The following is a 12483-nucleotide window of genomic DNA, read 5'->3' on the forward strand; positions in this document are numbered from 1 at the left end:
GTCAAAATAAGGAATTTAACAATGATTCACATAATATTTACTAATCTCTAGACCTTATTTAAATTTCGCTATTTTTCCAGGATTAAGGATCCAATCTAAGATGCCACATTGCATTTAGTGGTTGTGTCTCCTTCAATTTATGACAATCTCAGTCTTTGTCTTTCATGACCTTGACATTTTTGGAAGCACACTGGCCAGTTATTTTCTGAGAGTCCCTCGATTTGGGTTTATCTGATGCTTTCTCATAATAAAATAGAGGTTATGCATTTTTGGCAGTGTTCTCAGAAATTATGTTGTGCCCTTCCTCCTGCATCATACAAGGAGATACAAGGTATCAATTTGTCTTGTTATGGGTGACGATAAGTTTGAAACAGTGCCAAGTTTTCTACTGTAAAGTTATTATTTTTTCCCATTGAAAATAATAAGTATCTTATGGGGAAGTACTTGGAAATGTCTCAAATATTTTTCACCAATAATTTTAGTTTCCATCAATGATTTTCCCCTGTATAAATTATTATCTTGATATTTGCTAATTGGTGACTTTCTATTTCTATCATTTTTCTACATTTATTAATTGGAATTTTATTGTAAGGAAGAGTTTTCCCTCCTTTCTCATTTATTTATATATTAAATAATTTATATCAGTTTGGGCTCATGGCTATTTATTGTATTATATATTACATATATTCTGTTTTATAGTCTATATTATACTTATTGTACTCTAATTCAGTGAAATAATAATTCTGTTGCTCAAATTGTTGAGCATATTTTTACTTTCTGGGATTACAAAATGTATTTTCCTTGTTCCAATTGTTGCAAGTAACTATTTATTCCAAGGAAAACTGGTCCATTTTATTGAAGAATAATATTGAAATCAATCTCTGAATGCTAGTTGTGCTCATTGCTACTAAGGTATCATTGCTTCTTAGGCCCTCTTAGAAGACAGAGCCAGGAAATAAATATTTATCTATAAATACACATATCTATATTTATTTCTATATTTTACATTTATTTCTTTATCCATCTAAACCATGCCCCTACGAAAAATAAATGTACTAGTTAGAATACAATATTTGCGTACTTTTTGTCTTCATTCTCAATCAAAATACTCCTTAGTTCTTTTCTTCCCCACCCCCTTCACCTTGGTTGTTATTCATTTGTAACAGTTAATTTATCTCTGTTTTTGCCTTTGGTATCCCTATTTTTTGCATGGGCAGGCACTAGGAATCAAACCCGCAGGTGAGAACTCTGCCACTGAGCCAGTCATACCACCCTTTTGGTATCCTTTTTAAGCTTTCCCCCATATCCTGCTTGAAATGAGGTATCTACGTCTGGTATGTGAACATTGCTATTGCTTAAAGAGTGAAAGCTTTATGAAAAGTTATTTTCAAATGTGTCCCTCCTCTGCTACTCTATTTCTATTAATCTGCCTTTCCACTCGATTCCCATATCCCCCTATAGCTAACCAATTTATTTAGTTTCTGTTTTATTATACAATATGTTCTTTACGTCTTCCATCTCGTCACTTATTATTTTGTTGTTGTTGTTGCCATCAGAATCATTGTTAAAGTCTTCCATTATTAGTGTGCTGTGCTATTTGGTGTGTTTTATTATTAAAAGGTGGTTTTGTCATGTTTAATGCTTTTTGGCTTGAATTCTACTTTGTCTGGGTCAGAATCACTACCTCTGCTTTCTTTTTTGTAGAAAGAGAACTAAACTATTTTATCTACTTCACTATCACTGCATACAAATTTAATTCTTTATCAGACCAAACATATTCTTCCTAATTAATTTGTTTCAGGTTTCAATTAATTCTGAGTTTTATGCTAAGAAATTGAATATAATAAGAACATGACACAAAACAATCCCTACAAGTCCAATTTTATAAATTTTAATCCTTCACTCAATTTCTTCAATAAATCTGATTTAGATTAATTTAGACTTGATTCTTCCCCTAACCTTCCTCCCAGAATTTCATATTCATAGGTCACAAAATTCTATTTATGTGTCTTCGCAATGTCTTCCAAATTATTCATTCCCTTTCTACGCCCATTTTAAAAAATCCAGTCCCTTTATAAAGTGTCCAGATTTCCAAAACAGTCTTAGTGACCTCCCCAATATACCCACACTGCAAAGGAATGTCGAGATGACTTGCAAACATTTGTCCTTCCCATAACTCTTTCTGTCCAGGACTTGTTTGTGTCTCATTCTTAAGATAAATCAAATCTCTTATCTGTCATGGTAGGTCCTCGTACTTCCACACTTCCTTAGTCCCATTCTAATAGCTAATCAATAAAATATATTATAACCATTTGAACTTCATTATCTTGATCTCACACATCTTGTTTTTCTTTACATTTGTACTTTTGCTTAGAAGCTTTGGCATAAACCTTCCTTACACTTTTTCATTGAATATCTATTAATTGTTTCACTCATCCATCAAATATTTTCTGAATGCCTAATCTTTGGTAGGCATGGAGGATACAATGGTAGCATGAGATATCAAGTCCATTGTCAGGAAAAAATAACCAGCAGACCAGCAAGTAAACAAGCAAAACAGAAGAGTCAGAAAGTGAGTATTATAGAGAAAGTAAAAGATGATGATGTACTAGAGAATGGATAGAAGAAGAGATGGTTTTGGGTGGAAGCTAAGGGAGGGCCTTTCTGAAGAGGTGACCATTGAACCAATGATAAGAAAGAGGCAGCCAAATGAAGACTAGCAACAGGATACCCCAGACAGAAGGCACGCTGCATACGTCTGGGAGCAGAAATGAGCTTGGTGTGTTCAAAGGATAGAAATATATTAACTGGACTTGAACACAATGAATGAGGGGTAAGAGAGGAGGTCCAAGAGGTTGCAGGGACCATATCATGTAGGGTTGTGTAGGACATGGTGAAGGGTTTAGTTATTAAGGTTTTGGAGGAAGAAATGGCAAGATTGAATGGCCATCTTCACCCCCCTACCCTATTCCCCCAGAAGTATTACCTCACAAATCCAATGCATTATGGTTAGCAGCAGTTTGAAGGTTTTTTTTTGATGATTATTTAATGAGGAAGTGGAGGGTAGTTGTTTATATAGGGTTAGGGATTCACTCAAGGGCTTATAAAACCACCCCCTTCCATCCTTGTTCTCTGAGGGGAGATTCTGATGTCCCCTTTCCCAACTGTTTTACAGTGAGCCAGTGCTACTAGAGAAGTGTGCCATACCTTCTGATGTGTCCTATGTGAAAAAAAAAAAGACAAATCACTTTCTAGCTGTCTCATAAATGTATGAGACATAAGAAACAGATGAATAGCTAGAGCATAAGAAACTGAAGGTCAGAGTGTTTACTTCTTTCTTTGGAATATCCCAGAACTCCTCATATATTACTTATGTATGGAGCAGATGCTCAACAAAATTTGATTAAAGTATTTATTTATAAGAGGACATTCTTTAGTTTTTCTACTTCCACTTGGCAGGTCCATGTTTTGCTTCATACTAAAGTAATTAATAAGTCAAATTGTGGTAACTAGTGCCCACCTAAGAAGGACCCTTCCTAAAGGAACTCAGATATAAAGATGAAAGCAAATCAATCTCAATTTGCAAATCTCTGTGTGGTTAACATCTCTGGCAACTATCTCAGTATTGAGATAGCTTTCCCATGGTGCCTGGAATCAGATATAGTGATTCATTTTCATGCTTTAAAAGAATTGACAAGATGGCATCAATTTTGTGCTACTACTATCTCTAGATTTCTTTATCTGTCTCCTAGTCATCTAACAAGTCCATATAAAAACATTTTAAATATGAGCATTGATTTGTTTTATTGTTACACTTGTGGCATGCCAGTTAGAATAGTAGTAACTTTCATTTCTCATAATGTCATACTTACTAAGCAGTAGATCCAGTTTCTATGCATGCCCCACTGTTGCCACATTTCACTAAACTGCAAGGAGAAGCATCACACTGGCCAACACTGCGTCCAGCATTTGGGTGGCCCTCAGGATTTCCCAGGCCTCTGAAATGACCATCTTTCCTGGTGCGAACTTGAATACTGAATATACAACCTTGAAGAAAGGCAAAAATATTTTATATTAGAAGTAGGAAGAATGTATAAAACAAGAAGATTGTTATTTTTATTTTTAAAATAACATTCTTTGACATTACAAGTGTAATACCTGCCAATTTTAAGAAAAAAATAGAAAAGCCCAGAGAGGAAAAAAAAAACCCATGATACTGATAATGATCACAAGTGGTGGGTTCTTTGCCCCATGCACTCAAATGAACAATTCCTGAGATAAACCGGGTTTCAAAGAGAGAGTTTATTGTTGAGCACAGAGCAGGGGATCAGATGCCTATCTGCCTAAAAGTCTGTCTCCCTGAGTCTAAGGAATTCAGTATTTCTATGGATTCAAGCAAGGGGACATGGAGTTGTCAGCATTACAATATCAAACATAAACAGGACTTAGACTAGGCTAAATTAGCCACTAAAATAATAACCACACACAGGGCTGAGGCTTGTTGGGCTTCAATAATTTCAGATATTAACTTCTGGCTATTGTGCGATATAGAAAGAAAATCATCTACCTAATGGTTCAGTAATCATACTCATTTGTTAATTTCTCTATTCCAATATCACTACCTCAGAGAAGATCACTATTAACAATTCTGCATACATGTATTTACAGGGCATTTTGTTATGCTTACAAAAATTAGTTGCACTTTCTTTTAAGCAAAAATAGAATTTCCCATTAAATTCCTCAACTATCAAAGATAAACTGAGGCAATTAAAAATTTTTGTTGAAGTTTGTTTGGGCAACAAATAATTCACAAATCATGCAGCACCAAATGGGATGCCATAAGGAGCTTCCCTAACTGTGGAAAAGGGAAGTGGATAAAGGGCAAAGGTGGAAGCAAGCAAGGAAATGTTCTGATTGGCTGACATTAAATTTCCATTTTACACAGTGAGGTTTTCCAGAGAGAGGAGTGGATATACTTTGATTAGTATGGTATGCTTATCTACTCTGATAAACTGTCTCTCTTGGACTGAAATTGGTTTATGACCAAGTGCAGCTTATCTGAAGAGCTGTAAGGTGCATTCCATTGTTCCATTTTCTCGGAAAGCCCCTGCAGGTCAAATGGTTTTGTCTTTTGGAAAATCCTTTCTTAGAAAGGGTCCCTCTTGGCAATGCCCAATGCAGGTGGTCATTTTATTTTACTTAACATATGGCTTTATAAAAAAAAGTGCACATCGTAAATACGAGTAATTCTTTTCTCATGCCATTAATTATTCTTAAATGACTGCATAATATTCTATTATTTTTAACATATTTAATCACTTTTTGATTACTGGGCAAGTGACTCATTTTTACCCTTTTGTTATGAGAAATAAAGCTGTAATGAATATCATTGTATGTGCATTAGTAGATGGTAGCATTTAGACAAAGAACAAAATACTACTGGCTATTGTACAATATAGAAATCTTTGTGTATTTGCTAGTTACTTTCTTAGTATAAATTTTTAGAAGTAGTATTACTAGACCAAAAGTATGGATCTTTGAAATGTGCCCAGGAATCCCCCGACGCTGTGCACAGCTATGCTTATCCTAACAACTGACTGCTTTTTCACCTGTACCACAATGCAGAGCATTTTCATTCAATTTTACTTTTTTCCTTCAGAAAAATGATGGAATAGTCTTTCGCTATTTTCAATTGAGGTTGAAATTTTTTTGCTATATTTATTGGTCATTTGTAATTTTTCCTTCTCAGTTGCTTATTATAGTCTCTTTTCTCTATGTATTCACCCTTTTAAATATTTATTTGGAAGACATCTTTGCATAATGAACACATTAGTCCTTTGTCAAATATGGTTAATACTTAATCCAATTTATTTGCCATTTAATTTTGCTAGGTGTTGAGCTTCTTTTGTTTTAGGTATATAAATGTTTAAAGTGATTATGTCATCAAATATATGTTTTTTTTTCAGGGATTCTGCCTTTGCATATATTATTGGAAAGCTATTTTCCACCTTAAGATTTGATAAATATGAACAGAAATGGCAAACAATGAAATTTTTAGAATGGAAATGTTTGGGATACTGAAATTTATTGTAATTTTACTCATTTCTTTCAGCATATACTCAGAATTTGTTTATGAAGTACTTTCAATTCAACATGGGTGTTAGAAATACATAGAATGTTTAAACAGATAAAGGAATAGTCCATTGGATTTTATTTACAGAACATTTCTAGAAGCTTCAAGTGCAGAACAATTCATGGTGGAGAAAAATAGGTTCAGTTTTGAAAGGTCAGGAATTCACTTGCCAACTGGCATTTTCACTGATAAAGCACCATTCTCAGTATGTATTCATATTTTCTTATTTTAAGAGAACAGTGATTGCTCTTACTTAGATTTAATTTTTGTTCTTTGTCTAAATACCACTATCTGCTTAATACACAAAAATGAAGAATGCTAATTTGAGCAAGAGGTTGGAAGTAGAGAAATTAAGACACACCAGGATAGGTTTTGATAGAAGAAAGAACTTGTAGAGGTGAGGTAAGAATGAAAAAATATATGGGCATTAGAAAGCAGCCCATATATTTTTTCATTCTTCAATTCTTTTTTTAGAATTCAATTTTTATTCTAGAAGTGATAGGGTTCTTGTTGATTTTTTGAACATGGCATCTAAAACACTAGTTTAAAAAGTTAATGTGGCTCATGAACAGACATTTGCACACTGATGTTCATAATATCATTAATTACAATTCCCAAAAGATAGAAATAGCCCAAGTGTCCATCAACTGATGAATGGGTAAACAAAATGTGGTATATATGTAGAATGGAATATTATGCAGCTGTAAGAAGAGATGAAATCATGACACGTGTGACTACATGGATGAACCTTGAGGACATTAGGTTGAGTGAAATAAGTCAGACAGAAAAGGACAAATATTGTATGTTCTCACTAATATGAACTAAATACAGTAGCAAACTCATGGTGTTAAGATCTAGAATATAGGCCACTAGAAGATAGAATGAGGGCAGAGAAAAGGGACTGATGCTTAATTTGTGCAGCATATTTGTGCAGCAATGAGGTTGATTGTAAATGTTTATAAATGGATGGAGGTGATGGGAGCACATTATAGTGAGTGTAACTAAGAGTGTTGATATGTGGGTGTAATGTGGTTGAAAGAGAAAGTTTAGGGTTGTGTGTGTCATTGGAAGAAAAGCCAAAGGATGGAACATGGGACTATAAAACACAGTGAACCCTCTTCAGGATGAAAATGTTTTAGAATTGATTATTGTGATGTTTGCACAACTCTGTGAATATTTTAGAAGACAGTGATTGTATATTTTAAAAGGATTGTGTGGTATGTGAATTTATCTCAAAGAAACTGCTTTAAAAAAAGCTAATGTGGTTATAGTAGATAGGATATATTGGTGTACAAAGCAAAATTAGCTGAATGGAGGTCAGCTATGAGAATATTGTTTTATTCCAAGCATAAAATGATATGGCATAAAACTAGGGCTGTGGAATTGAAGGAAAGATATAAGTGATACCACAAAAGGAGAATTTATAGAAACAGACCTATTCTAACATGTCAGGTAATGTGGGAGAAGTGAAGAGTCAAAGATGACAGTAAGGCAGTTCTCAAATTTAGCTACATCAGAATCACTTGAAAGGCTTATTTAAATAAATATTCCTGGGCTGTGCTCCTAGTTTCTGATTTGCAGTAAGAATTTGCTTCTGATGTTCAGTATAAATTTGCATTTCTAACAAGTTCCAGCTGATGCTGATGATCTAGGGACCTCACTTTGACAATCACTGCACAAGGACTCAAACTAGTGTTGGGAGACTGGGAGCAGCAGTAAAAGAAACAAGCAAAGCAAAAAGGCATTATTATGTTGAGAAGATGAGATATTTGAACCAGTTGCTCTGTTTCTAAGCCTGCCTTTAGACAACAAGATTATCTATGGACAATAGAGATTCAAATGAAAGGACTAAGCTATTCTCACTTGGGCTTGACCTGTTTTACTCTTTATGTCCTTCCCTCCCTCCATTTCTTTCTTAATTAGTCTAAGACCACCAGGGACAAACCTGTCAGATATGGTTAATACTTAAACCAATTTATTTGCCATTTAATTTTGCTAGGTGTTGAGCTTCTTTTGTTTTGGGTATATAAATGTTTAAAGTGATTATGTCATCAAATTTATCTTTTTTTTTTCAGGGGTTCTGTTTTGCATATATTATTGAAAAGCTATTCTTACTGATTATGCTGCCAAAATCAGATTTCAATGAAGGTGATTGCACACCAGAGATACCTCACCAAGTGAAGGTAATAGCAAATTATGATATGATTATGGGGATGGGTGGAGTTTAAATGAAATTTAAATGGAGTAGCTTTTGATAGGCTAATAATAAAGCAGGCCTGCATGTAAAAGGGTCAATGCAAGGTTTGGATTACAAACTGGACTCTCGGTCCTATTTTCTTGAAAATAGACAGACATGTGGAATATTGTATCCAGAAAACCCTCACGTGAAACTTTGCACCTGGGTTGTAAATCAAGTTTGTTTCTCTGGGTCAAAGTTGTATAGATCCTCCAGGCAATAATGGGATGTTTAATTATTACTGATCTAATTTCAAACAACAGAGCTTCTGATGATCTGTGATTTTAGAGAACAAAGTTTGTCAGTGAGTAATAAAACAGTCATCACTCAAAGAAGGGGGTTGTTATGACACTTTATAGGTGCAGTATGTTCTTGGGAAAAATATTGTTGCATATAACTTTGCAGCTGGCCTTCCCTGTGTCTGTTATGTGATGAATGGCCAGGCCAAGTTGTGTAATATAAGCTAATTTTAATTTTTAATTCCATCTTTCTTTACTTTTTTCTGCATGGAATTGCCTATCTGGAAGACATTTGTAAACTGAAAGCGCTTGCATTGAAGGACCTCCACATCTGTTGCCGAGGCTTTCATTCTCTGCTCCTTTCTCTCCACACCAGGCTACAGCCTATTCCCCCATCTTCCCAGAGGCTTTGCGGTGCAGCTCTCTATGGTGTGTTCTAGTCTGCCAAAGCTGCCAGAATGCAACACACCAGAGATGGATGGACTTTTAATAAAAGGGGATTTATTTAGTTATAAAATGTATAGTTCTTCAGAGGGAAGGCAGCTTACTTTCATCTGAGGTTCTATCTTACATGGGAAGGCACAGGGCGATCTCTGCTGGCCTTCTCTCCAGGCCTCTGGGTTCCAACAGCTTTCCTTGGGGTGATTCCTTTCTGCATCTCCAAAGGCCTGGGCTGAGCTGCGAGTACTGAGATGAGGTATGCTGAGCTGCTTGGGCTGTGCTGCATTGAGCTCTCTCATTTAAGCATCCAGACAATTAAATCAAACATCGTTCATTGCAGCAGGCACGCCTCCTAGCTGACTGCAGATGTAATCAGCAACAGATGAGGTTCACATGCCATTGGCTCATGGCCACAGCAACAGAACTAGGCACCTTCACCTGGCCAAGTTGACACCTGAACCTAACTACCACAGTGGATCATTTTTCCTAGCAGTTCCCAATTGCTTGAATCTCTCCATTTTAACTCCCTAGCCAATTAATTAAACAATGCAATTGAGTGACATCTTTGCTGGGTTGTAGCAAAAGTAGAATAATACAGAGAAGACACTGATATATTTGACTCCAGCAATCATCATGTTCTCCATCCACTGGATATTCTTTATCTCAAAGTTAAACTTCCACCTCAGTGAAAGATTCTTGGTCAACTCCCCATACTCTTAAAAATTACTGTGCTAGGCAGTGTAAATGCTCATTCTGGCTTTGCTTTTGAGTCTGTTCTTGAGTCTGTCTTAGTTTCCCAGCTGCTGAAATAAATGCTATACAATAAATTGGCTTAAACAACAGGAATTTATTGGCTCATTGTTTTGAAACTAGAAGTCTAAAATCAAGGCATCAGCAGGATGTTGCTTTCTCCCATAGGACTGTAGCCTTCTGGGATTGGCTGCTGGTGATGTTGGCCCTTGTTTTTTCTGTCACATAGCAATGCACATGCCAATGTTTTCTTCTTTCTCCTCTGGTTCTGTTGACTTCTGGCTTCTCCCCATACCTTTTTCTCTATATATCAGCATTCAGTTGGGCCATACCTTAACTGAAGTAACATTTTGGAGAACCTATTTATAATGGGCCTATACCCATCAAATGCAGACAAAGACTAAATAATGTCCAAAGTATGGTACACAATTCAGTTCACCACAATAGCCCTCAGTTATTTTCTGTCTTCTTTACATACCAGATGCAATATAACAAGAACTTAATCTCACCCCAAATTTTGAAGGCAGTTGTTTTGAAGTCATGAATTATTTTTAGCAATTAAATTATTGGTGATTTTCCTCCTAAATTCTCTTGGATAAGAAAAAAAAGAAAGCAAGATTTCCTGGTTATTTTAAATATGATTTTTGGTGATTTACATAACTATCAGTATTTATCTTTTAGTGAGAGAGCATAAGGGATTCTGACAAGACAATACCTGTCCTAGGAAAAATGTTACTTTTACATATGGATTTAAATTTAATAGATTTGGATCAAATAAAAAACAAACTATGTCAGCATAATGCTTTTCTAGGCATCAATTTAGTTCATATTAATTCAGTTCATAGAGCAAACAATTATTGAGGCTTTGCCTTGTAAAGTACTCTGTGTGTGGAAGGGTGTAGAGAAAATAACAAGATCTCGGTTCTAGGTATGATTCAAGTCTTGTGACGTAAAAAGTAACTTAAAAATAAATTCTATTTTTGTTTTTATTCAGGTTTTCCTTCTTGCCTTTTTGTAAAAGACACATGTGAGTCTTGGACATGTAAGAACTTGCTTGCGACTCAGACTGTTGAGGCACATTTGATACCTACACAAATAAAAGAATATCACACATACTAAAAAAAAAACTATTGTCACACCCATGCTTTGTACACAGACTGGAATGTCATGAGAACGGGATAATGGATAATAGATTTCCCCATATTCACACAAGTCGAAAGTTATTTTAAATTCTATGTCAGAATCAAATAGGCTTGTCAGTGAAAATAACACATCTTAGAACATTTTGAAAACTATGGACCTTTTCCCTAGAAAAATTCATATAGGCATGCGCTCAATTTTATGTATGATTTCAGGAGTTTTAAGGGACCACTGACCATCCATGAAACTCAACTTGAAAACCCCACAGCTTTGTAACAGATGCAAATTAAAGAGGAGAGGAGAATTCTTCTCATTAGGATAGGTAAAACAGTAAAATTGAGGTACACAATTCAATTCACCGCAAGATCCCTCAGCTATTTTCTGTCTTCTTTACATGTCAAATGCAATATATCAAGAATTTAATCCCACCCCAAAGTGTAAAAGTTTGTTGTTTTGAGATTCTGAACTATTTTTAGCAATTTAAATTATTGGTGATTTTCCTCTTAGTTAAGAACATAAAAAAGCTTATGATAAGAATCTAAGCAACAGCTCTGTTTCCCTGGTATATGTAGATTATTTAATCTGGAGAAGGATTTAATAATATCACTATATTCATGGACACTGGTGGTTACAGGAGAAAAGATCTATGGCTTGTTATGAACCAAATCCAAAACATAACCAAATAAGCTGAATCAGTGGTAAGAATTTGTGTTTTAGACTGAGAATTTCTGGGTTGGAATCATTTACCAAGAGTCTTCAAAGAAATGTGAAAATATAAAGTAGTTAATCTTATACTGTGTTTGATTTAATCACCAGAACCTTACCTTGATTATTAAATTCTTCCATAGAATTCTGTATTTGCTTTGTTATGATTAGTTAATATAGTGCTTTAGTGTAGTGGCTTCCAAACATAGGGAAGCTTGTTAAAATGTGAATATTTAGATCTCACCTGACAGATTTGGATTAAGTAGTGCTAGAATAGGGTTCGGCAATCTTTATTATTAACAAGTTCCTTACATCCTTCTTATAGAGCCAACAGAGATCAGTTTTTGGGAACCATAGGTGTGTGATACAGTTACAATCTTCTCATTATGGTGGCTTGTGATCATTGTCCACAATTTGTTAATATTAGCAAATGCTAGTCTCTAATGGAGGGAAGGCAGGCTTTAAAAGAGAATTCAAGAAATGAATGGTAAAATTAGGGGCTTCCAAAATCCTGGAGATTGTGGACTAAGTGCTGTTAACCAAAGATTGTCAGAGGTTTCCTGCCTTAACTATGAATCACGGTAACTGACACACATCCAGGAGTGGTCAGTCTGGTGTATTTCTCAGAAGAAGGGCTAGCTGAGTGCATGCTGAATTCAGGTTCTTTGCCAAACTTCAGGAAAAAATTATAGATCCTGATGAATGCCACTCTGCATTCTACCATCAATATATGAAGAAAAGTTCCCATTAGAAGGGACAAAATAAACCAGAAGGAAAGCAGGCAACACTGAACTTCAATAAATTTGAAAATGGCAAAATCCTATGACAACAAGCTGGAA

General features: G+C 35.2%; 1 protein-coding gene across 1 annotated transcript in view; it reads right to left on the reverse strand.

The window, feature by feature from the left end:
• The window catches only part of EYS (EGF-like photoreceptor maintenance factor), a 1737133-nt gene that overhangs the window by 96208 nt on the left and 1628442 nt on the right, over positions 1-12483 (reverse strand). Inside the window, 1 exon segment of the mRNA XM_077159432.1 lies at positions 3873-4047. Within this exon segment, the coding sequence (XP_077015547.1) occupies positions 3873-4047 (175 nt within the window).

The sequence above is a fragment of the Tamandua tetradactyla genome, chromosome 5, assembly GCF_023851605.1.
Source record: "Tamandua tetradactyla isolate mTamTet1 chromosome 5, mTamTet1.pri, whole genome shotgun sequence".
NCBI classification, from domain to species: Eukaryota; Metazoa; Chordata; class Mammalia; order Pilosa; family Myrmecophagidae; genus Tamandua; species Tamandua tetradactyla.